Here is a 26,061-nt window from a genome sequence, read left to right as displayed (position 1 = left end):
TGTAGCTGTTTGGCCATAAATATGATTGAAATTTGACACATGAGTGCGTTAAACTTTAGATTAAAATTTAAAAAATGACATTTGAAAGTAATTTTCTATAGTATTTATCATTTGGTCCTTTTAATTATAACAAAACTAGTTATATATTCTAACTTCATCTGATTTTTAATAAAGATGCAAACGTATTAGAAAATGGACTCGGCTAGTCGCCTTGGTGAAAAATGTAAAACAAAACTAAGATGTTAATATGGGTTAAAGCTTGCCTATAGAATATCAAATACAAATATTCAAAACATGAAAATTAAATTGCATAACATGATTCAAAATGTATTGTGCAAACTAATGCACATCAATTGTTTCCCAAATTTCAACAAAATTTGATGACGAACTCAAAAATAATTCAAACTTAAAATTTTAACCGCCTAAGCTTCGCGATAGAAGAATATTATTATTCACCAAAAGACTCAATCTTAAGTACCTGAAGCATCTTTGTGATCAAGTTCAATTGGTCAATGATTGTGTGTCGTGTCTACAATTTAATAATTATACATAAATAAATACAATTTATAATTATATCAGGAGTCGAAGTAAACACCCCTTCTTTTCAAAAGCAATGATTCTGATTAAGGGCTACATGTTCACTTCTTGTTCTGACGAAATTCACGAGATTCACCGTTCTCACTGCTTGAGTATTCTTGACTCGACATGCTGGATTTTCTGAACTTCTTTAAGTCATATGAACCTCCATCGTGCTCAGAGCTTCCACCGGAACTGAGAGTTGCACTATGACCCAGTTTTCCTCCTTCATTTAAATCGTCCAAAGTAACATCATCTTCTAAAGCACGTACAACCTGTGTGTGTAAAGTACTTCATTGATTAATATTATTTCATGATATCATAACATTACGTTTTTTCTCAAATGAGAACGTATACATAAAATCACAATAAAAATAACAAAGGAACGTAAAACATAATATACTTTTAAGTTACTCACCAAAAAAAGTAAACTAAACCTTAAACTAAGGAGGATTTTGGTTTTGAAAAGGATAATAGTACTTTTGGTCCTTCAACTATTGATAATTTATAATTGTGATGTATAACTAATCATCACATTCAACTAATTAAATATTTATTTCTAATTCATTTATATAAGATTGACCGTAAAATTAATAAAAAGGAAAAAGAAAAGATCAAAAGGAAATTAACCTGACTCATTTTTGGACGCCTTTTTGCAGAATGTCTGATTGTTGCAGCAGCACATGCTACCATACATAACATCTGTTGGGCATCAAAGTTCCCCTCTAAACGTGGATCTATCAATTCATCATAATTCCCGCCTTCCGTTGCACGCATGAGAATAGGCCTTGCCTGCATATATATAAATCGTAGCAAACTTACCAACTAATATAGAAAAATAAGTAAAAAAATAATAATATATTTTTCATAAAATATGTACTGATCATAGATAAATTATGTGGAATACATAACTTGTATTAAACAAAGTTAAGGTATATACCCATTCCACTAAGGTATCATCGTCACCATCCATGTCTATCGGACGACGTCCAGTTATAAGTTCCAAAAGCATAACTCCATACGAATAGACATCAGATTTCTCAGTTAGTTTGCCACTTGAAGCATACTCAGGTGCTAGGTACCTGTTATTCCATATAATTAATTACACTTCAGTTATTTCATTTTAAGTGAACGCACCGAGATATTGTTCAATATTTAAGAAACTAAAGTCCACACTTTAGGAAAACGCAAACATTAGAATAGTAGAAGAGAAAATTGGAATAACTACAACAACAACAACAACGTACTCACGGAAATTCCACAAAGTGGGCTTTAGGGAGGGGAGAGTATACCCAGACCTTACCCCTACCATGTGAGGTAGAAAAGATGTTTCTGGTAGACCCTCAGCACAAGGACAAACATTCAAAGCAATACGAAAAAAGAAATAACAAGAGCGAATAAGCCATAGCAAAATACTCTAAAAACATGTTAGAGCAGTCTGAAAAAAAAGAGTCCTAACTACCACAAATTAATACGATAATAGAAATATAAGAAACAACGGATAATAGTAGAAATTGAATGATAAGAAACTATAAGAGTAATACTACGGCTACTAATATGCAAGAATACGCGTGACAACGCTCAACTACTCACTAACTTTCTACCCTAATATGTGTTCTCCATAACCTCTTATCTAAGGTCATGTCCTCGGTAAAAATAAAACAAAACAAAGATGTTATTGTTAAAAATATTTTACAAAATACTCACCCAAAAGTTCCCATGATACGAGTGGATACATGAGTATGGTTGTCAGATGAAAGCTTAGCTAGACCAAAATCAGCCACCTAATAAAAATATTATTAGAATCATGATATAAGAATTTGTTTGTATATCTAAGTAAAACTGAAATTCCCCATGTAATTGGTATGCTATGTTATTTTCTTAGATAGAAATACCTTTGCATCAAAATTTTCGTCCAATAGGATATTTGCAGCTTTAATGTCTCTATGGATTATTTTAGGGTGACCTGTAATTTATATATAAAAAATGAATACTTAGATATGAAAATACATGTATATATATAAGTTAAATATTAAAAGTGAAAATTATGAAAAGTTCAAAAATTACAATCTTCATGAAGATAAGCAAAGCCTTTCGCAGCTCCTAATGCAATTTTGTGTCTTGTATTGAAATCCATTGGGGGACGACCAGATCCTAAATTAATGAAACAATGAAATATGAGATAAAATCCAAATACGAAATAAAAATAACAAGCTTTTTAAACTTAATGCCTGGTAGGATGTAAAATAACTTTCTAAAAAATAAGTCATTTTCTAGTGTTTTGTTATTTGAAAAATACTTTCTTACAAAAATATTTCTACCTAAAGAGAGAAGATGACTCCTCATACTTTTAGGTGAAAGTTATTTCTGTTACGATCATCTCAAACCTTAACTTCATCTCATTTCTTTAATCGATAATTAGATATTGTCATCAATCTTTAATGTTCAAGAATTAAATTAAAATATCACCCAGCTTGTTAATATTATTATCAATCTTGATAATAAATAATTTTTTCGAAAAGTAAAGTTTCTCTCCAACCTAGAAAATATATCAGTTTTTGAAAAAAAGTCTCTCTCTAAATTAAACATGCCAAGATTTTTCAATTTTAGTGTCTTGCAAATAAAACATACATACCGTGAAGGTGATATTCAAGAGTGCTGTTAGCAACAAATTCGTACACTAACATCCTTTGAGAGCCGGCAATGCAGTACCCAACTAAAGACACGAGATGTCGATGATGTACACGACTTATAATATCAACCTCTGCTTGAAACTCTCTTTCTCCTTGTCCACTATTAGATTTCAAACTTTTCACAGCAACCTCTTTACCATTAGGCAATACTCCTTTATGTACATATCCAAACCCACCTTGTCCCAAAAGATTTTCCTTAGCAAATCCTCTAGTTGCAACTGCTAAGTCATCATAAGTGAAACTACTTTGGTTATAACCAAGAGCCATTGCTGGATGTGGAGGTGGCAAAGGAGGTTGATGTGGACCAGAGAAAGCCGCAGAGCTCATTTCACTACTACTCATCATTGGTGGTGGTGGTGGTGGTGCTATTGGCCAACTATGTTCTGAGCTTACTTGTCCACTGCCTGGAGGAGGCATCTTATGAAACTGATCAGTTGATTGGAGTTTGTTGTTATTCTGCCAATTGTTCCCATGTTGCCCACTATTATAGTATTGTTGATTATCTGTAAAATACATAATGAATGTTAGAAATTTGATAAAGTAAAAATAAAGAAATATATATATAGAGAGAAATTAACAAAAGTCACGAGGCATAATATTATTGCACAAGCTTTTCCAAAAGAGTGATTGTCTTGCTAAGTTATGATGATAACATTGTGGCTGGACAAGCCTGCTAATTTCAATTGAAATTATAACCTTTCTAGTAGACATGTTGCTTTTCCCATCAGACATATAAACTACAGACAAGTACTTTTTAATTAAGAAAAAAATATACAAAGACGTATAAAGTCCCGTTTCCAATTTCATTTCTAACATGGAACTCTAAGGATGATGTATGTTAAATAAGATAAAAATGAGTTTCTTTTACAATCACGCTCAAACGTGAAATATAATTTCAATATAAACAAGTTATAAAAAAATAAAGCAATAGAATTTTATATTTTTAAAATTTCACAAATGTACTTAACATCATTAGTAAAGAAATAAATTGAAATTGTAAAATGAACAAAGATGAGCTATTGAGAAAGAAGCGTTTATTTTATATGATACAATCAAATAACAGGGGATGCAAAGTAGAGATGGGGAAAAAGAATGAAAGATCAAAAATCTAATTTTCATACTTTTTCGGTTTCTGTATTTATAAACCAAACTAGTATTCAACAATTTTACTTTCATTGATCTTTTTACTAATGTAGTGTTTTCCCTTAATGTAAAATACTAAGTCGAAATTAAACACACAATAACGTAAGACAACATAGAAAATCAAGTAAGATGTATACTCATAGCTCCGTGAGAATTGTCTCGATAGTAGCCCATTTGATCACGCTTTCTTTTCTTTTTTCGTTTACAACAAGAAATGAGGAAAACTATCATGACAAGAAATAATAGTCCTGCTCCAGCAGCAACTCCTATTTTGAGGGCTGTCTTGTTATCCTTATTATCCGACTTTGTTGGTTGATGCTTTGGAGGGGAGAGAGATCTAGAGTTAGGAGAATAATGTGATGGCGGAGGGGGTGGAGGAGGTGGTGGTGGTGGTGGAGGAGGAGGCGATGAGCCTCCTTTTGATGAATCTGATGATTTTGGTGAAGGATGTGACTTGTTATCAGAATTGTTACTATTATTACTGTTGTTGTTATTGTTGTTGTTGTTGTTGTTGTTACTGTTATCATTTGAAGAGGAGTTATTATCTTTTCCAGATGATGAATCATTATTAGAAGGGGGAGATTGAGAATTTGAATTATTATCGTTGTTGTTGTTGCTGTTATTGCTGTTATTACCGTTATTATTAGCGGAAGAGGAGCTATTATCTTTTCCAGATGATGAATCGTTGTTAGAAGGGGGAGATTGAGAGTTTGAATTATTATTATTGTTGTTATCATTAGAAGTAGAAGAAGAACTATTATCTTTTTCAGATGATGAATTGTTGTTAGAAGGAGGAGATTGAGAGTTTGAATTATTTGGTGGAGACGAAGAGGATGATGGTGATGAATTTGATGATGATGAACTTGATGGTGGAGAGTCCCCAGTCGATGACGAAGACATTTTTATAAAAGTCTTTGTCACGATCTGCGCTAGAACAAGTTACGCAGATTCCGCCGATCTCCTAAGTATTGATCCCTGTTCATTAAAGATCCAAACAAAAATTTACTTATCATTCAAGAATTCACAAAAGTTATCAATATAATAACAAAAAAACATGAAACTAAAGACATGATCCTAATAAGAAGAAAATCTGAAAGTAATGATAATCAATGATCCCATTATTTGAAACATTATTATTTATTTCTTAACGATGAGGATTATTACCACACGGAATCAATACTTCATATAATTATTTCCAAATGATACAAAATGCCTCTATCTTACAAAACCGAAGATTAAAGAGATGAAATCTTAAAGAGGAAGAAAGAGACACATAAGAGAAGAAAATGTGATACCTTTAGGAGAAGGGCAGTGAGGATTCTCAAAGGAAGGAAAGTAAAAACATGTCGCCTGATAATAATTTTTACCAAGAAACTAAGAGATGACTTTCCATCCTCATACTCCTCCTAAAATAAGGGAACTAATCTCTACATTTAAAGAAAACCAGTACATTTAGTTAATTCCTGTCTTATTAATTAGAGGACGAAATTTACGGGAAAAAACTTAAATATGATTTAAATAACTTTGTTTAGACACTTTATCTATCAAATTAAACGAACAATCATATTTTCACTTAATTAATTTTATACAATTTGGTCAATCTAGTTTGATCTTAGTAATTTACTTGAATAAGAAGTTAGTGCTTTTGATGTATATGATTTTTTTTCGTGTCATTATACTTTTGACCACACATATGACTTTCTTCCGTATATAACGCTCTATTATTTCATCCAAAATGTCAACCACATATTTAAAATGTAAAAAAAATTCTAAGTAGTTTGGTTTCGTTTTGAATTTACTGTTTCTTTTTCTTCCAAATTCTATGTAATGCTTTCATTTTCTTATTTGAGCCGAAGGTCTATTGAGATTTGAGAACACTTTCTCTATCTCTACGAAGTAGAGGTAAGGTCTACTTACACTCTACTCTCCCTGAACCCCACTTGTGGAATCACATTAGGTATGTTGTTGATGAGACATAAAAATTCTACCTATGCTTTTTATTTTTATTTTTTTTGAAAAAAAAAACTAAGATGGCTTATCAATGTTACTATCAGAGGTTAATATACACAGATATACCACTGATATACATGGTATATGTAGTGCAATTTTCAGATGGAGACAACAATGGTGCAAGGATGCAAGATGGTGGAGCTGGGATGCATGGAAGGAATTCAAGATTGCATGGACAAGTTACTATATCATTAGATACTTATTCATAAGTATTAGTTCATTTTTAGCATATTTTAGTATCAGCTTTGGACATTTTGGTCCTAAGATGATCACTAGGTTTAATTTCTGCATTTTATTAGTCATTTTGGCTACATTTATAAAGACACTTTGCTGGTTTTGCTAGGAGAAAAATATATAAAATCAACCCTAGGCCAAAAGCCTAGTGGACTTTTTTTTTTTTTTAAATGTTACTATCTAGTGTTAGAGATTTAGAAGTTGCCATTACAAAGTGAAGAAAGACTAAGTAGGTGTTTGGCCATGAAAACAAAAATCTATAAACTTTATTTGGAATTTTGAAGTTGGAGTTGAAGATGGAGTTGTATTTGGTTATAGTTTTTGCAAAGAATATTTGGTTGTTTGAACGTAATGAAAGTGAAAAAAGTAAAAGCAAAATTTTTGGTGTTTTTCAAGAAGTTGTATTTAGAATTTTCATATCCAAACACTTATTTTCAAATGATTGAGCATTTACTTTAATAATTAATAATAATAATAATAATGATAATGATTCCAATATTGAGCACAAACTCGACCGGGCCGGACCCGACCCGACTGTAGAAAGATGTGTTGTTGACTGTCTAGTCCTCTCAGCTAAGTATAATCATGTTATACAACTGCGGCAATCATTTATTTTTTCTTACCAGAAACGTCTAAATTTGCCAACTGTCTGTTGTCCTCACGCACGCGCGCACACACACACACACACACACGCGGGCGCAGAGTTGTCGTCAGATCGGAATATGCCTTCTCGCCGGCGAACACTTTTGAAAGTCATCATCCTCGGCGACAGCGGGTTAGTTAGTTTTTGTAAACACATACATACAGATGCTAAATATTACTGTACTATACAACTTTCTTCTAATTCTAGGGTTCAGTAACGCATCATGTTTAATTTCGCCCTTCTCTTTTTCCTGTTAACAGATTGATTTTTGAATTTTGAGTTTTTGATTATCGTGATCTATGTTTCGGATAGAGGCCTTGTTGATTTGATTACTTTGATTTATCCTGATCTAAGTTCCATAAGTTGCTGAATTTTCACTTCTTACTTCATCACATGTTTTTTCGTCTTCTAAATACAGATGCTAAATATTTTACAACTTTGTTCTAGGGTTCAGTAACGTATGAGCATCCCTCTTCATGTTTAGTCCGCCAATTCCAAGTTTTGCTTGGCCTGTTAACAGATTGATTCTTGAATTTGAATTTTTGATTATCGTGATCTGAGTCTGGGATAGAGCGGAATGATTAGAGAGGATTCATGCATACAGTCGAGTCTAACTAGTTGGCAATTGAGGCGTTGTTGGTTTGATTACTTTGAAAATTATCGCGATCTAAGTTCCACAAGCTGCTGAATTTTCAGTATCTGTCCATGAACCACTTCTCTTTTGTTTTGCAGGGTTGGGAAGACCTCGTTGATGAATCAGTATCCTCGAAAACTTTGTAGCTAACTTTTTTTAGTAGTGTTCAATTAATAACAAGTGCAAGCGTATTATGAAGAAACAGCTTGATTCACTTTTCAGATGTGATTATACCTTATAATAGAATTGCCTTATTGTTGGCCTTAAATGATTCTTTATAGATATGTAAATAAGAAGTTCAGCAATCAGTACAAAGCAACTATTGGAGCTGATTTCTTGACAAAGGAAGTGCAGTTTGAAGATCGGCTCTTTACTTTACAGGTTAGTCAGACAGTGTCTCTTTGCTGTGTATTACTGTATGAAATCAACCAAGTTGATTTTTCTGTATCAAATTGTCAATCCTAGGGCTATATTACTTTACTCATCAGTGATCCCTCATAACCCCTACAAAGAGGGCGAGAGGTGTTCCTCTGATTCACCTATGAAGACCAAACTACCAAAAAGTTAGCTGAGAATAATGAAAAATTGAATATACTTAAGTATGATGCTGTTCATTGTGTTTGTTGAAGTTTGGACATGTTTTTCTCTTTCAAGAAGACGATAATCATATTTAGCCATTTTCACTAGAAAGCTACAAAATGGGAGGAAAAGAGAAAACATCAGGGCAACTTTTACCTTATCAAAATAATGAAAAAAACTTTTACCTTAGCAAAAAAAAGAGGTCAGGATAAGGGAGGTCAATTGGTGACTTTGTATATGGCAGGCTATAGTAATTGTCTAAATTCTCTTAGCTAACCGCTGAGAAAAGAAGATGCATGTGACAAATGTCAGTTTCTTAAGGAAGATTAGGACTGATTTATCTCTATCACTATGTGTAGGTATATCAACGACTCCAAGACATGTGCAAAAAGATTCTCATGTGGGAGATTATCTTACTTTGGATGAATAATTGTGTTTATAATCCAATTTATGTACAGGTTAATGGATGGTTTTCGTCATGGACTAACCGAACTAGGGCATTTATTTTGGATATAAGATTATAGAAGTAATTTACACGCATTGATCTCCTAGAAATACATTGTGCATGATGATATTATGTCAGTGGTGGATTCCTTTTTGGGTTCTAAGCACTTATGTGTCAGTAATGGATCTATATTTCAGTGTTTCTCAAGAACTGGACTTCTTTCAGGAATGATAATATGTTATTCTTGAGAGGGAATGATAATATGCTTATATAGTGTTCTTTATCATACTAATGAGAAAAAGAAGAATTACCTTAGCGAAAAAGGAAAAAGATGATCAAAAAGAAAAAAGAGAAATTGAACAAATATTTCTCAGTCCTTTCATATAGAAATATTCTATGTGGGTCAAAGATTGGTTTCCTGGGAGTAGAGACATTTGTTTCCTGCTCCTTATCTTTAGCCATCTTCACTCCCAGTATGTTTTCCTCATTCAGCTGAGAATCTTAAGTCATACTTCAGCTTATTTAACCCCCTCTCCTCAAATTAAAAAAAAAAAGAGAGAGAGAAAATATTTTATGTACAGATGTTTCTCCTCTTTTTCCAAATTGTTCCTGTCTTTGTCCTTCGGTTTGGTTCAATTCCGTCTCTGGATCCACTGAAATGAAAACAACAGAATAAGCATTGCCTTGCAGATTCTTTTTCATTTCTCAAAATATCCAATCTAGAGAACTCATGGTGTATCCAATCCATTTCTCGCTTGGTCAAGACTTCATCTGTTTCTCAAATCTACTCTTTGGTTCATATAAGTTCTGATATCTATAAACACACTCTATTGTTTTTCAGCTTGAAAATGAGCCGTTATTCCAAACATCTGCATGTATTAGGTTTGGTATTGAGGAGAGGTAGTTGGTGGATGTTTACCAGTGTTTATATTTTACTCATGGACAGGACAACCTGGTCTGTTTCCTGCTCTAACTTTGATATTTCTGGTGGTCCAGATTTGGGACACTGCTGGCCAAGAGAGATTTCAGAGTCTTGGTGTTGCCTTCTACCGTGGTGCTGATTGCTGTGTCCTTGTTTATGATGTAAATTCAATGAAGTCATTTGAAAATCTAAACAACTGGAGAGAAGAGTTTTTAATTCAGGTATTTCTTATTTCTTTGCCTGTGATTGTTTACCAGGCATTTCTTCTGTATTTGATTCTATTGTTTCCAGTTTACATTATTAACTAATTATAGGCTTATAGCCCTATTTGCTTCTTGCTGAGATGAAGGCTTTATGAGCTTTTCCCTCACGGAGCTTGTTATGCTTCATCTTTCATGAGTTGCTAATTCAGTGCTCCTCCCTTTGGTATAGCCGCTTGTATATGTTAGTGCCCACCAGCTACGTGTTATTGATCTTTTTTCCTAGGATTACATGCAAATTGGTGGCAAAAATGATAAATTTAGTTGTTTGGTATCTTCACCATTTATCACACTAATTTTTCTTGTGGAACAACTATTCTGTAATCTCCAAATGAATATTCTGATTGGTTAGGAATTTTGCTGCAGGCAAGCCCACCTGATCCAGAAAATTTTCCATTTGTTGTGCTGGGGAACAAAGTTGACATTGATGGTGGAAATAGTAGAGTGGTAAGTTCCTGGTCTAACAAATTGTACATTGTCCCAGTTCCTCCTCTTTTTACTCCCTTAGGGTATGTTGTTGTAGTCTATTGCTCTCACCTGTCCACTTCTTTGGTCAGCCGCCTATAGGACTACTATTGTTCCATAGAGGTATACTATTCTTTTTTTTCCCACTTCAGATACTTGTCTGGTCTGTTTTAGGTGTCTGAGAAGAAGGCTCGGGCCTGGTGTGTTTCAAAGGGTAACATTCCCTACTTTGAGACTTCGGCCAAGGAAGGCACCAACGTAGAAGAGGCTTTCCAATGCATTGCTAAGGATGCCCTTAAGAGTGGAGAGGAGGAAGAAATGTAAGTTGAAACGTTATTTATACTATATGTTGTCCATAAGATTATAATAGCATGGTTGTTACCTTTTTTTAAAAAAAGATTATAATAGCATGGTGCACTGCTCAAGGTAAAAATATTTATCTTCCGAAAAGAGAGTCAAGCCTAAATAATAATGTGGGACATTATCTGGGAAACGAGGGATGTAACAATCCGGGTGTGTAATTCCGTAGGACCTAGGTGTCTTAGCACAGCTGCTCTTGCCAAGTCGAATAAGCCAGTGCCTTCTGACCATTTCTGGTTTACATTATTGTTTTCTCTCGTCCAATTTTTTTTTATTCTGGTGCTTTCCCCAGGTGTCCTATTAGGTTTTCAATCGTTTTTAAGCTAGACTGTTTGTGGGCAAGTGTTGTTAAAAATGGGTGATATTATGAGCTGAGCTCTGCCAGATTTATACTCAAATAAAAATTTGTTTCAATACAAGATATTTATTACCTTTACATTGATCATGATACTAATATGTTTTGATTATTTTTTTTCTGCTGCAACTTTTATATGGTAAAGATACTTGCCCGACACCATTGATGTTGGCGCTAGCAGTCAGCCGAGGACAGGTGGTGGATGCGAGTGTTAAACAGTTCTTCATTTCGAGCTGATTATAAATCTTGCAGCTGAAAAGATTGGATTCTCTTTTGCCCTCGTTTTGTTAATTACTTCTCTTGGTGTGCTTTTCCCCGTAAATTATCAAGTTGTACCTGTATATTAGCTTTTGCACGAGAAGCTGGTTGGTTTCTTAGTGCTCGAATTCTGTTGATGTTATCTTCACTTTCATAAACCTTCAAGATTTGTTGGATCCATGTTCGTCTGTGATGAAAACTCTTGCTTTGCAATAATCTTAAAATCCATATTCAGTTGATTTGTTTTACCTCGCTCATTAGTTCACCAAACAACGTGCTTCAGATATACATCATGTAGAAACGATGAAACTTTTGAGGCGTTTGCATATTTTGGCAAACATAAATTCTTGTACAACTTTACTGACCCATAGCAGACGGTCATATGTTCGGGTTCGTCAAATCACATTATCACCGTACCATAACGTAAAGATGTAACAAACGTGTCGCAAATCAATAAATTGATGCACGGCATGCATACGCATAAATATTTTTCTCACTTAATTATAATTAGTTAATTAATTAATATATATCTACTACGTTACATACAAGTAGATTTTTACTAAGATTGCTGCCCTGCCTGAGTTTTCTAGGAAGCTGATAAAAAGCGCAGGTGAGAAGTGTTGGAAACCATTTGTGTTTATACTGTAATCATCTAGAAGAAAGTCTATTCTCTTCATTATAATCTTACAGAACAGTTGCTTAAATACATTCATGAACTAGTGTGCAAAAGCAGATCATTCAACACCAGTCCACCAAAGGCCACAAATCCATCACTATTTGATGACGGACAACAAATCGTAACCATAACATTACAGGTACAGCGGTTTTTGGTGAAACACTGAATATCCAAAAGTTTCACTTTGAATCAATTTCAATGATCAAGAGAACATGCCAATCCCGGTCATCAGCACCCACTAGAGAAGTAAAATGGTACTATTTGAGGATAACACCAATTCAAACCAGTCGGACTATCTGTGACAACAATATAGCAGCCTCAGGTTCATGCAATTAACCAGAGGAAACAGAATGATAATCATACTGCTACATAACAAGAGACCTATACACTACCATAAAAATGTTCAAGAATAGGAGAAAGGAAACAATGTACAACACATCTGCAACGACTGCAGATTCATCTTTAAAATAGTACACATGATTAAGTGATGCAACAGCAACATCAGTCTGTTAGACGTCAAATCAGGAGGTTGTGGGGATGTGACCAGTGAATGACACAGGTGAAAGATAAAACAAAAATGTAAAGTTTACATTCATCACATATATAAGCCTAAAAGATCTGGCGTTTACAAAATGCTGACAAGATTTAATGCGTCAGAAACCATTTCCGTTTTGCTGTCCAGTAGTTTAATAGATAAAACTTAGCTTTCAGCAACAAAACAACTAGCAGATATCAATCCTAAATCACTATTGCCAGAATCTGATTAACACGTGACGACAAGTGCTAAAATCTATGGAGACACTAACTAGCAAATAAAACTGGGCAATTTCTCTGCTCTGAAAATATACCACAACTTCGCATCAGTGGCAAGTTTGAACGCGAATAGGAGAAGAAAAAGGAGCCGATATCTCTAAAATATTTCACTATCATAACTTATGTAATTCTGATATGTGATTATGGCCAGAAAACTAGTTTCAAAGCAGTTTGGATAGATGAATGGATCAAATTCAACAATTATACTTGCCATATTCAGTCAAATAATATAGCAGTATTTGCAAAATGAACTAGTAAACAGAAAAGTCGTTCTAGCTAGTAGCTAATAAGAAGCACGTCTAAACTAAGTAAAATGGGCTCTGAGCATTATCTTTTGAAATTATCGACAAATTTACCTCTAAATGGTCTCAAAACATGATCCATCAAACACATAAAAGTATTAGGTGCTTTAGTTAATCAAAAGGCATAACTAACCATTCATACAAGCCATTTTTAGCTTTAAAAATGGTGTCCACTCACCACCGGTGGTTCATCCTCATTTGATGATATCCACTTCTCAAATCAAGGTAGACAAATAACTGACCCTACTCTTAGATCCACCAGATCCCCTTATCCTTTCTCTTCAATCAAAGCTAAATACTGGTTAAAACACTTCCAGACTGAAAGGTTTGGCGACATGATGTTAACAGAATAATTGGTTGTGGAAAATGGACGAAAGCTATCTACTTCCAGTTGCAAATTGACAAAAAACGAGATACACCGCCCACAGAAGTTTGTAGCTTTAGTGAAAGTAAAATTCCCCTTTGCCCAGACATCTCACATCTGTCGTGCCCGAAATCCAGCAAGATGTGAACAAAAAGTAGACCGAGGACAATTACCAACCTATTGCCCATTCTTTCCAAGTCCCCAGATGTTGAACATTTATGTAGGTCTCAGAATTTTAACAATCAGTCCTCAGATTTCTTCTCATATAGAATAAAAAATATATTATCTAACCTAATCCTTTCAGCTGGAGTTTGGATACAAAAAGAGAACTTCTAACTTCTGCTGATTAACAAGTTTAGCTTAATGACTCAGGACAACATGAAAGGGTAAACACGTACTCACATGATGAAAGATATCTGAAGACCATTTCTTCGCTCTTGATTTCTAGATGAGTTCATCCTCATGCACTTGAGCAGATATTACTTAGTTCTAACTGAAAGAAGCTTATCCTACTTTGAAGGCTGCATTGAATTTCCTGAAACTGCTGTAGACATAAAAGAGCTTGGTATAGGAGTTCCTGCTATAATGGGTCTTGAATTCGGTAGCCTCTGGGAGCTCATTGCAGTTAGATGCCTAGGCACTGAATTAGTAGGAGGCACTCCAGGCCGGTTAGCAGGTACTGAAGGTGGCATAGAACGAGCTGAAGAACCATATCTTGATGCAATTATTTGATTACGTTCATGGATAAGCCTCTGTTTTGACCTCTCCAACAGTTCTCTGACCCTCATAACAACATTATCCATGTCATTGAAGAAGGTTAACTTGCTCTCCAGCTTGTGTAACTGCAAAGAAGAAACTTGAGTGGTTGAGACTCATTGAGACAGATCAAAGCTAAGAAAGGGAAACTCAAATCAGCCCAAAATCAAGTCAGCAGAACCTTGGAGAATATGGTCAGAATTTGACCAGACAAGTCCTAACTCAATGATTAAACTCGGGTTAGTATTCCTCCAATGTAAAGCAACATAAACATTCAACCAAAGAAAGGAGAATAGAGGACGTATTTCCCAAGAGAGAGAGACTGTCTAGTGTCTACTACTCATCTATATGACATCACAAATTTTTTGTACTAAAAGGAAGACAAACATTTTACACTCAAAACTTATTATCCATCTCTTAATTACACACAAATCATCCTGAGCTGCTTTGATTGCTCAAGATCTATTTCAGCCTAAATCTTGCATTAAAGCTCATTAGCTGACCAGTCTCAATATTGACTGAAAGCATTGCCAAGAAGCGGGTGAAAAGCTTGCATCTGTTGAATGATTCCCATAGAACATAATTGGGAGCCTAAAAGATACAATTTTCAAAGAGCTGGTTGGCCTTGATTACCTGCTTCTCTATTAATGACGTGGTAAGCTGCCGAATTTGGTCCTCTTCTTGATCTGCAAGATATTTCGCCTTGACTGCAGCAGCTGATAAAGCAGTGACTGCTGCATGTTTGATCTTATCAATATCCAGATCATCTTTGGTCTTCAAAGGATCTTTTCTCCCATCTACACTGTCTTTCGCTTCTCCAGCACCTGAGCAACAGCGCACCAAGGGACAATTCAGAATTATAGGAGGATTTACAAATTCTTAAAAGCCTCAGTTAAGTGCAGAGAGAAGAATATGACAGTTTTTCCGCTTTGGCAAGAGACCATAAAGAGAAACCCACAGTTTAGCCCCGAGGATATAGCAAGGGCACTAAACGGATATTTAAGATCCAATTTTGGTCTTTGCAACATTTCAGCATTAAGGATATAATTGTTTTAACGGCCGCCTTACTTGACCAACTTTGCCCATCATTTGCCTTCCACCTCCAGCAATCCATCAACTCACTACAGCTCCTTCTCCTTCTCCTCCTCCTTCCCCTCCCAGCTTTGGATCTCCTTACTTAAACTCCTGAAATTCCTATCCCAATCCCACATAGAATCCACTTGTCCTCCCAACTCCACACCCCTCCTGTATTATTTAAACTTTTTTTTAATTTCAAGGTCAACTTATCTCTCGTTTCTCTCTATCTACCTCTGCCTGTGGATTTGTACCAATGATTCACAAGAGGGGACTATGTGTGTAACACTCTCCACGTCCCCTACTGTGTTGGTTTAACTTATTTTCATTTCAAGCTCAACTTATCTCCTTCTCTCTCTATCTGCCTCTACCTGTGGATTTTCATCAATGATTCTCACCTTACAAAAGGGGACAATGTATGTGCACACTCTCCATAACATTTTATGTGATGCTAGACAGCTAGAGGGAGAAAGATATCATTGTATATGCCGGTTTTTTGACAAGGTAGGAAGTTTAAGATGATAATTTAACTTGAGTATTATAGTAGTGGTAGTAAAAACAGTTAGTTGGACAAAAGAATTATATCTATGTCTAAAATTTGTACAGTAAATGACTTGGAATTCTTGAAACCACAAAAGTTGTATTGTATAATGATGGTATTAATGGCATAGCGTCAAACACTTTTAGACATCCCTAAGTGAAAAGAGTGACAATATAAATTGAGCGGGAGGGGGATTTAGGTACAAGATCTTTAGCATGACAAAGGCAGTATCGGTACAGGGATTCTATAGCAACCAAAATGAATGCAGCAACCATCATTACAACTTTATGTTATATGTTGGGAGAGGGGTTGCAGGTTACAATGGATGACAAAGGGGAATATGAGAGTTTGAAGAAGAGGGAGAAAAGAGGAATTAGAGGAGACTAGTGCATTGTGGCGAAATAGGAAAGCGAGGGTGCTGGAATAAACTTCAGTCGTGTTTTAATTTGAAGATCTGGATTTGGTGATGACAACTAAAGCACTTTCACATTATCAATTACAAACTCAAAGATACTGGCGATAGTCAACAAGCTACATGCCACTGACTGAAGACTCAAAAGATCCTTTGTGATTCTCTTAGTTGAGAGATTAATTTATAAAACTACTAGATTGCTGATTCCCTCACAAATGCATGTCATGCATTTTTTTTTTTTTTTTTGATAGCTAATAGATTTTCTATAGCTTTATGTCTCTACTTTTCCTATTCACTGTCAATCATGTTACCAGATTTAATTCCAAGAATCATATCCACTCCTTTGTTGCGCTTCACTCCATGATTAACATAACTTTTTATTTAATTGAGAAATCTGTTGTACCAGCTTGGACCTCAACGGATAATAAACCCACCCTCTACCCTTCTCCACTTCAATACCAGAGTTGATTGACCAGCTAGGATTCAAACTCGTTACATGCACCTACCACACATCCTGTGCTAACTTCTCCATTGAACAAAAACCCCAAAGACAACATGATTAGCATAACTTATATGCATAAAACATAATACTAAATTGAGAACTTGGACCTTTATTTTCGTCAATTTCAAGTGCAGAGTTTGATTTCATGGATTGCTCAGGCTCCTTTGTTTGCAAAGCAGGCATCATGTCCTCGTCTTTAGGAGTATCTGGAGAATCAGTATGAATGGCCACTAAAGCTCCATCAACTGATTCCTTTTCGAAACCGGGTGGGAGCTCTAAATTAGACGTTAAAACATCTGATTCTGCTGTGGTACTTGGTGTCTGTCCCACTGCCAAGCCTGCATCATCTGGTTCTTTAAGTGATGCAGGTTCGCCCTCTTTGTCAGTAGGAATTTGACCAGATTGCTTTACAGTATCAGATTTCTCTGGATTTTCGTCACTCGTAGAAACCAAATGTGTCGCTTCTTCAAGTTCCTTTTCATTTTTCTCTTCATGGTTTTCACCATCCGGCTCTTCGCACTTTTTGTCAACGTTTGCTTCACCTTTGGTCTCTTTATCTTGTCCAATTGTCAAGCCATTCTCATCAGTAACTGATGTCAATTTTTCCTCTTTCTCCATTTCAACATTGCCATCCTCATCTTTCTTATCGTCTAGATCAACTGATCCATTAGCAGGTCTGCATAACTAAATTAGCAATTAGACTCTAAATCAATTCAATACCTGTTAACTAAAGCTAAAAGGACGAACACAAACCTATCTGAATCAGGTGATGTCTTCCCATCATCTGGTGGATCTTCCAAAACAAAACAGTGCCTTAAGGCTAGCTGCTCACCAGAAGGATTACTAGAAATGGATTTCAAAGAGCTTCGTACTGAGGCAGTGACCCTTTTAGCTTCTACCACTTTCACCAGGAACGCTGCCTAGACAAAGAAAACATCACAATGAAAACAACCGAAACATTTCCAGTCATCACTTCGGTTTTCCCGGTTTTAACTCCCCCCTTCCCCTCTACTTTTTCAAGGGCAAACAAGAATATTAAAAAAGAAAAGATGGATGGATCAGTAAGTCATTGTGTTCATCCATATATTAATAAAGAATAATTAGAGTTTTAACAGCAACATAGAAAACCAACTGGATTCTACTTCTAACAACTTCCCTCTTTTTTCTTTTTCATCGGTAAAGAGCAGCTTTTCATATATAATAAGACCAGCAAGTAGAAGTTGCTAGATAAGTTACAACCAAAAGTACACCATTACAAATTGTGTAATACGCTGATGAAGTCAATCACGGCACTAGGGTCAGGAGCATGAACATCTTCCATGTTACACCAAAAACTAAGCAAAACTTTACATTTGTGTTTGATATCAATTATTGTTCTTCCTACTTCTAAACAACCTATCATTTCTTTCCTTCCAGAAGAACAACTACCTCTTTTGAACAAGATTAAAGTATCCCATTGAAACTTCTGTGGTAGAATGAAAACCCTATCCTTTTCAAAACAAGGTCACAACCTGTGAAAATGGTGAGAAAAGACTTCCACCGGCAGAAAGATCTTACCTTGATCAAGTAAATAACACAAATTTAAAAAATTTGATTTCATTATTCAGTGAGAGGCATGTACAGATTGTTAGCTTTTAGTAGAGTGCCTTAAGTGCTCAGTTGCATCAAAATTGTGATTGAGCCTACGAAAAGTAAAAGAAACCAACATACCAGTGCCATTACAGGATTGCCAGCTTCAGCAAATGAAACACGTTCTCCAGGTGGAGGATAAAAACCAACAGCTGTAAATGCGTCCCTCAGTGCATTGAGTGCACAGTTCTCACCAACTTCCTCCTGAGGAGTTAGCCCATTAACATTCTCTGGCTTCGATGTTTCCACTGTGGATGATGTTTCCACTGTGGATGAAAACTGATTGTCATTTCCATCATCCTTACTCTCAGTCGTTTCTGGGGCATCAATACCGGCTGATGTATCATCTTTAGACAAAACTGCATCCTCATTTTCTTTAACACGCTTGTTACTTTCAGGATCAGTATCCAGGAATATATCCTCTATTGGCATTTCAATGAAGTGCAGAATACACTGAGCTTTGGTCTTTGTAGCCACATGCTCAGCAATCTCATTCCAGTTTTCCTTATAAAGCTCTAATGCCTCAAGGAGAAGAAGAGTCTCCTGATCTGTCCACTTCCCACCACTTGCACCACCAGCCTCACCAGGCTCCATAAGAAGGAAATCTGAAGGGACCATCCCAGATCCAAACTTCCCATTGTTGAAGCATTCGCTACACAAGTCAAAATCTGCCTACGTAGTAAAAACCATCAACACAGAGAAGATAGTAAGGCATTTAAGTAAGTACTCAAGTTTTGACAAGACATACTTCAGCAGTGAAGATGGCCTTTTAATATGTAAGTAAAAACAGAAATTATGAATAATACGACCTAAGGATATAAAAACATTGCATGCAACAGGTTTGCTAAGGCAGAAAGAGTTTCATAATGAGTATAATAAGCAACAAATCTACAGGGTTGTCTCAAGCACACGCCTTTTATGCCCAGAAGGAAATAATCTGTACTTCTGAATCACATTCTTCTATCTGCGACAAGTATATGACATTAACCAAGATGATGATCCCTTTATCTGAATAATGATAAGAACAGAAAGAAAACACTGGTGGTGATGCCTAAAGCAGTAGGCAAACCATAATCATTTCTCATATCAATATCTTATCTCATTAGCCCCAAAACAAAAAAGGACATTAGTGTTGAGAAAAAAATACCTCCTTTTGGCAATGATACCGCTTTCTTGAGCAGTCAGCTGAGCAAGAGTCGCAATGGTACTCAACAGCTGGGCCTTCAGACTTCATTAGTTCTTCAGCAATAGCCGACTCTGGAAAGAACCCAGAAGACACAGAAGGAGTAGCTACACTAGACCTGGGAAGAACCGGGGTCCATGTTTCATCTGATTCGAATCGAAAAAGCTTATCAATCAAAGAATCTGTCTTTGCAGCCTCGTCCGCATCAATATCAGCTTGCATAACCGAATTGGTTTGTGGGAAAGGGTGGTAATTAATTAAACCCCAGTAGTCCAAAAACTCCATCACTTCCTGTTTTACGTCCAAATCTCCTGCTGAGAGCTCGGACAAATCATTCAACTCAATTTGACTATTTGGGTCAGTGTGATACTTTTTCATGATCCAATTCCTTATCTCCATGTATATTTCTGGAGTCCTACTTTGCGACTTCTCATTGAAGAATGACGGCATTGTTCGCTTCTCCAAAGGATGAACTTTTGACCAAGAGAACCAACCTAAAAACTTTCAAAATGTCAGAGAATATCTGGAAAAGCCCTAATGCTTTTAAACTTTAGTAACAGACTATAGATAAAAAAAAAAAAAAAAAAAAAGGAGAGAGCAATTTCCAGTTTGAACTTTTGACAAACTGAAAAATGCAAAAATTGTATACTTCCTTTTGTCCCAATTTATATGACACATTCCTTTTTGGAACACTTAAATTGTTCAACGTTCCGTTTTTATATAATTCCAGTAACTGTCAAGAACTAAAATCGTTTACTGTTCAAATTCTAACCTATGATATGGTATTTTTAATGTCAAGCTAACTTTCCACCATTACTTTATTTCTTGTACTATAACTATAAAGTATTTAAGTCAAATTAACATCTTAACTCCATACCCAATGAAGCAACATGGCATAAAAGACAAAAAGAGTATTTTCTTCATCACAAAAAAAAAAGACAAAAAGAGTATTTACTATGAAAATGTAAATGAAAAAACTCCTCTTTATTGGTAAAGTAACACTAAAATCTATCTCAAAAATAACTTAACCTCGGGACATTGAATTCCTTGTTTCCAGCATATCTTCAGCTTACTATATCAACATGTTTTAACTTTTTCATTCCTCAATTTCCAATTTTACAAAAATCTATTTAGATCTAAGCTCGCGTTTGGCCATAGATTTCGGATCAGATTTTAAAAATTTATCTTCAAATATATCAGATTTTGAAAATTTATCTTCAAATATCTGTTCGGCCGTTAAATTAGATAAGATTTTGAAAATTTTATCTTCAAAATATTTTCAAGTTCCATAAATTGGCTCACAAAATATTTTCAGACCAGTTTTTGGGAGAAATTTCACTTTCACGCACAAAACTTCAAATTTCTTCCACGTAAAATGCATGTTCATACACAACTTCAAGTTCTAAAAATCACAACTTCAAAAACTTTCAAGGTTCAACTTCAAAATCTATGGCAAATTGAGGGTTCAAAGACAGCAATTGAAACTCACCAGCATGAGTCGGCATTAACGTGTACATTAGGATCTCGAGATCTAATTGCCTCCATTTCAGTCTCTAATTCAATGTCCTGAGGTTAGGTTTTATATTTTTGAGATAGATTTAGTGTTACTTTATAATTAAGAGGAGTTTTTTACATTTACAGTTTCCAGCATATCTTCAGCTTACTATATCAACATGTTTTAACTTTTTCGATTCCTCAATTTCCAATTTTACAAAAATCTAGCCCTAATAGCAAGTAAACCTACTAAATTGAGAGTTCAAAGACAACAATTGAAATGAAACTCACCAGCATGAGTAGGCACAACATGAACATTAGGATTTCGTGACCTAATTGCCTCAATTTCAGCTTCAATTTCATTCTCTAATGCTTCCAAATCTTCCTTCGCTTTATTCGACTCTTTGTCAACCTTCACCGCCTCTTCTCCGCCGCCCTCCGCCTTCGGCGGCACCTCCGATTCGCTCTTAACACCAAAACCTAACGGAGAACCAGCTCCGGCGGCGTTGTTTGGCTGTTGCCTAGCTCTTGTGAGCGGTCCATTGTGGATCGGTGGGAAAGGCACTACTAACTGCTTCTCACGTGCCTCACGCGCCTCACGCGCGTGTCGTTTCGAGGAAGTTGAAGGAGGAGTTGAACTAGCGCCGCTACTTCCAATGGCGCTTGCTTTTCGTTTATGGCCGCCACCTCTCCGGCGAGATGTAGGTGCTTCAACGGATGGAACATCAGGCGCGTGAGAAGCAGCGTCGGTGGCTGCGGGTGGTGGTGGAGTTCCGGTGTTGTCTTTCCGTTTGTCTTCCATTATTTGTGAGAGCTGAACGAACTACGCTCAGATCGTCGTCTTCAAAAAGGATGTGTGTTTTTTTGAGCCTAATAAGGGTTGATTCGGTGCGCCGGCGGTACATGTAATTTACATGGACTGTTTAATCAGAACCGTGGATATTTATCTAATTAAATAATTCTGAACCGTAGATGATTAATGCTACCAGTCTTTGCTTTCGGTGGGAGAGGGGGAAACAAAATTTTAAAGAATTTTAGCAACTTACTGAAATTGGGTTAATTAATGGTGTTACTATCTTTTATTAATTGTTAATTGATTACCTTTTGATAAATTTGTAATGAATAAACAACACTTAACATCTTAACTTAAATTTTGTGTGATAAAAAGGTGCGACCAAAACTTAAAAGGCAAATTCTACAAAGTGGTGGTTAGACCAACTTTGTTGTATGGGGCGGAGCGTTGGCCAGTCAAGAACTCTTACGTTCAAAAGATGAAAGTCGTGGATATGAGAACGTTGCGATGGATGTGGGCACACTAGGACAAATAGGATTAGGAATGAAAATATCCAAGACAAGGTGGGAGTGGCCTCGATGGAGGACGAGATGCGGGAAGCGAGACTGAGATGGTTTGGACATGTGATGATGAGAGACACCGATGGCCCAGTGCAGAGATATGAGAGATTGGCTATGGACGATTTCATGAGAGGTAGAGGTAAGCCGAAAAAACATCCGAGAGAGATGTTTAGACAGGGCATGGCGCCGTTCTAGCTTACCGAGGAAATAACCTCAGTAGGAGGCGATGGAGGACTCGTATTAGGGTACAAGACTAGTAGGTAGTCTCGCTTATCCTTCTATACTAGTAGTCGCAGTTTTACTTTATAGTTTCTTGTCCTTTGATTTATGTAACTATCTTTTATTTCTTATACTTGAATTTTCTTATTTATCCGTGGTAGCTACTGCTCCTTTTTTCAGACTGCTTTATCATGACTTTTTCGCTTTCATTATTTTCATTTCATTTTCATACTGCTTTGAATTACTTGTCCTTATCTAACATTTTTTGCCTTGCTTTTTCTTGAGCCGAGGATATTTCGGAAACAGCCTCCCTACCAAAAAGTAACAATAATGTTGCTTATCAATCAAAATTTTACTTTTTTTCCCGTAGTACTTACTCTGTCTATTATAGACCACCATCTACAATAAGGAGCCGTTTGGACATGAAATGGAATCTTTGGACATGCAATTTGAATTTCTTAAGTTGCAGTTTTTTTTATAAACATAAAAACCCCACAAGTTGTGAAAACTATCAAAATTTTCACAATTCTTATACAATCTTACCAAATGAGTAAATCATAGTTCATAATAAAATTAATATGCTACTAGAAGGTCTTTCTAAAAAATATAACATCAATTGATCAAATTTTAGTTCAATAAAAAGGAAAATTTAACATGAATAGTAATGTAACTACTCTTTAATATAATTCTCTCAATATTACATTTAACAATATATCTACCAACTTATGGTTGGTAAACATGATTGGTAGATGAAATCAAATGTTCAAATGCCTATTAACATGATACAGTTTCATCTTTACAAAGTTTCAACGTAAATAATCCTTGCACCATTAAATTATAAAATACAATATACCATAAATATGTAAGTTAAATATACTATATAACATGTTGACGATGGCAAGTTGATGTTGCAAGATTCAATCAAGCAAGTCAATATGTCCAAAGGGAATATATAACATCTTTGTAGTCAAGGGCTAATTAATGTGTTGGCCGTGAACATTGAACACTTCATTTAGGGTAGCACATCGATTTATCTAATCTATTTGATTAGTTACATTAAAGGATGATTGTATTTTATTGTCTCCGGTAGTTCTCTAATTATGGACAATGAAAACATCTAAGTTTTGCCAATCCTCTAAATTCTAAGCATCTTTCTTGCTTTTGTTAATATCGAACTTGGTTTGATTCAATTATTATTTCAATTTTATTTTTCCTTTATTGACTACTTATTTGCTTATATTTGGAAAATAAAATTTCTAAAATTTTGATTTCTCTAATTCCCCATTTTTAGGTAGGAATACATAATTTTATTTCATAATATGATACTAAGTTATTTTATAAAGAAGAAGCAAAAGAAAAGTAAAAAAGAAAAGTTAATAGATGCTTTAGAGAGTTAAAAAAAAAAAAACTTTAGCTATTTTAGATTTATTCAGTTGTCTTTGAAAATTCAATTTTCTAATCGTAATCATACCTCTTAGATAGTGTAACTTATTTTCGTTTAGGTGATTATAGGAATTTTTACGTGCTATAGCTAACTATAAGAATTATTTAAGTATAATAATTACACTTTTAATATATCACCATACGTAGCTACGGCCAAATATATATTACGGCTCGTAGCTATATTTGTGTTTGTGTATTCCATTTCTCTTTTTTCTTCTTTCGCTCTCTTCTCTCAAGCCATTAGTGTTTTTAATGTGGCTAGTGTTATTGTCCCTTATAGTGGGTTGTTAAGATAATATGAATTTGCATTTACAAAGTTCTCCATGGAATCAAGAGAATAATGGGTTACCAATAACTATGTCAACTTCCTTTTGCCCCTTAAAGTGGATGAATTCTTCCTCGTTCTCAGATCTTTCACTTATGTTCTGTTCAAATCCCCAATCCGAATTTCATGTTCCTTGCTTCCGCTGCCGTCGTCGCCGGACTTGGTGGAGCAGATCTGTAACTAGTTGTTTGAGCATGAGATGACGACGACCGAGCGTAAGATGACGACGGTCATCGATTCGTGTCAGAGATCGATTTTTGAAAAAAAAAAGATTCCGGTGGGTAGGTTCACAGGTTTCCGACGTGTTTCTGTCGGAAATTTCAATCGCCATGAGGGAAATTCGAAAATGGATCTTCTTCTTCGTCTATTGTGTTGAGACAGAAAGACATGGTCCATATCCTTCTTCTTGTTGTTGAGTCGTCTAAGAAACTGGGTGAATCAGTCGTTCATAGCATTGAATAATAGAGGCGGATACCAATTTCTCAGATCTGAGTGTATTTCTTAGGTTTGAGTGCACTTTATTGAGTGTTTTCTCCATTTTTAAGTGCAAATACAGTGTATTTTGTATTTTATCGGATCTCCGACCGGATTTAATTGTATTCTCCATTTTTAAATACAGTGTATTTTAAATTTTCGCTGAAGATTTGATCGGATTTGACTGTATTCTTCATTCTGATCTATATACATGTGTATTTGGATGATTATATTTTGGAACTGTGTATATGAATACATCTGAATATATGCGAAACAGGTAAAATATTGTTGTATTTAACTGACTGTATTTTTAAAACTGTGTATTTGAATACACCCGAAATAGCTATAACATAGCTACGAATTATAATTAAGAAAACGAAAAAGGCTTAAATATGTCATTCAACTATCAGAAATGACTCATTTATGTTACTCGTTAATAGTTTGGCTCATTTATGCCATTGAATTATAGGAAATGACTCATTTATGCCATCAAACTATAGGAAATAGCTCATTTATGCCACTCATCAATAGTTTGACTTATTTATGCCATCGCCAGTTACCAAAATGACTCATTCATGCCATTTTTCATTCATGCCGGTTTTATAATACTAGATATGACACGTGGCCTCCAATTAGAGGTCTACGTCGTTTAATTAAATCAGCTCAATTTTAAATACCAAATTAATAAAAAATCCGATCTATACACTTTTGTCACGACCCAACCCCGTAGGGCGTGACTAGTGCCCGAGCATGGACACTCGTATACACCCCTGTTAGCTAATATCAATCTATATACAACCCACACATATGTCTACAGACCTCTAAGAGTATCAATAGTAACATATGATGGGACGAGTGGCCCCGCCGTACCCCCGAATAAACATATACATAAATCGCCAGATACGTGCCAAAAGTCTAGGCTCC

The 26,061-nt window shown here is 35.4% G+C and overlaps 3 protein-coding genes across 5 annotated transcripts; 1 reads left to right on the top strand and 2 right to left on the bottom strand.

The window, feature by feature from the left end:
- Positions 1-295: 295 nt before the first annotated feature.
- On the bottom strand, positions 296-5,839 carry LOC132065002 (putative proline-rich receptor-like protein kinase PERK6). The gene is made up of 9 exons (XM_059458210.1): positions 5,708-5,839; positions 4,550-5,387; positions 3,212-3,772; positions 2,644-2,730; positions 2,472-2,542; positions 2,284-2,360; positions 1,517-1,658; positions 1,207-1,368; positions 296-851 (listed from the first exon to the last, which is right to left on the bottom strand). The coding sequence occupies exons 2-9, from the start codon at positions 5,310-5,312 to the stop codon at positions 639-641; spliced, it is 2,076 nt and encodes a 691-aa protein (XP_059314193.1). The 5' UTR covers positions 5,313-5,387; positions 5,708-5,839; the 3' UTR covers positions 296-638.
- A 1,443-nt stretch (positions 5,840-7,282) lies between these two features.
- On the top strand, positions 7,283-11,816 carry LOC132065000 (ras-related protein Rab7). The gene is made up of 7 exons (XM_059458209.1): positions 7,283-7,431; positions 8,032-8,058; positions 8,215-8,314; positions 9,954-10,100; positions 10,506-10,586; positions 10,779-10,924; positions 11,465-11,816. The coding sequence occupies exons 1-7, from the start codon at positions 7,379-7,381 to the stop codon at positions 11,532-11,534; spliced, it is 624 nt and encodes a 207-aa protein (XP_059314192.1). The 5' UTR covers positions 7,283-7,378; the 3' UTR covers positions 11,535-11,816.
- Positions 11,817-12,334: 518 nt separating this feature from the next.
- On the bottom strand, positions 12,335-22,259 carry LOC132064999 (SWI/SNF complex subunit SWI3D). 3 transcript variants are annotated; one of them, XR_009416675.1, is made up of 8 exons: positions 21,615-22,259; positions 19,794-20,323; positions 18,728-19,318; positions 17,771-17,937; positions 17,125-17,693; positions 15,122-15,312; positions 14,131-14,574; positions 12,335-12,549 (listed from the first exon to the last, which is right to left on the bottom strand). XR_009416675.1 is itself a non-coding variant. In XM_059458208.1 (7 exons), the coding sequence occupies exons 1-7, from the start codon at positions 22,123-22,125 to the stop codon at positions 14,242-14,244; spliced, it is 2,892 nt and encodes a 963-aa protein (XP_059314191.1). In that variant the 5' UTR covers positions 22,126-22,259; the 3' UTR covers positions 13,890-14,241. The 3 variants fall into 3 exon arrangements, 1 of the variants encoding a protein (XP_059314191.1); XR_009416674.1 differs by having other exon boundaries at positions 14,135-14,574; XM_059458208.1 differs by lacking the exon at positions 12,335-12,549 and having other exon boundaries at positions 13,890-14,574.
- Between the last annotated feature and the right edge of the window lie 3,802 nt (positions 22,260-26,061).

This window comes from Lycium ferocissimum, chromosome 7 (genome assembly GCF_029784015.1).
Source record: "Lycium ferocissimum isolate CSIRO_LF1 chromosome 7, AGI_CSIRO_Lferr_CH_V1, whole genome shotgun sequence".
Taxonomy (NCBI): domain Eukaryota; kingdom Viridiplantae; phylum Streptophyta; class Magnoliopsida; order Solanales; family Solanaceae; genus Lycium; species Lycium ferocissimum.
This window is presented reverse-complemented; position numbering and strand designations above follow the sequence as displayed.

Excerpts from the sequence above, each read along its gene's own strand:
- LOC132065002 (XM_059458210.1), bottom strand. The coding sequence starts at position 5,312 with ATGTCTTCGTCATCGACTGGGGACTCTCCACCATCAAGTTCATCATCA. Across the intron at positions 2,543-2,643 it reads TGCTTATCTTCATGAAGATT|GTCACCCTAAAATAATCCAT; the intron begins GTAATTTTTGAA and ends TATAAATTACAG. Across the intron at positions 1,659-2,283 it reads CGTATCATGGGAACTTTTGG|GTACCTAGCACCTGAGTATG; the intron begins GTGAGTATTTTG and ends ATGGAATAACAG.
- LOC132065000 (XM_059458209.1), top strand. The coding sequence starts at position 7,379 with ATGCCTTCTCGCCGGCGAACACTTTTGAAAGTCATCATCCTCGGCGAC. Across the intron at positions 8,059-8,214 it reads AAGACCTCGTTGATGAATCA|ATATGTAAATAAGAAGTTCA; the intron begins GTATCCTCGAAA and ends GATTCTTTATAG. Across the intron at positions 8,315-9,953 it reads ATCGGCTCTTTACTTTACAG|ATTTGGGACACTGCTGGCCA; the intron begins GTTAGTCAGACA and ends CTGGTGGTCCAG.
- LOC132064999 (XM_059458208.1), bottom strand. The coding sequence starts at position 22,125 with ATGGAAGACAAACGGAAAGACAACACCGGAACTCCACCACCACCCGCA. Across the intron at positions 19,319-19,793 it reads GGTATCATTGCCAAAAGGAG|GCAGATTTTGACTTGTGTAG; the intron begins GTATTTTTTTCT and ends TTTACTACGTAG. Across the intron at positions 15,313-17,124 it reads TGAAATTGACGAAAATAAAG|GTGCTGGAGAAGCGAAAGAC; the intron begins GTCCAAGTTCTC and ends GCTGTTGCTCAG.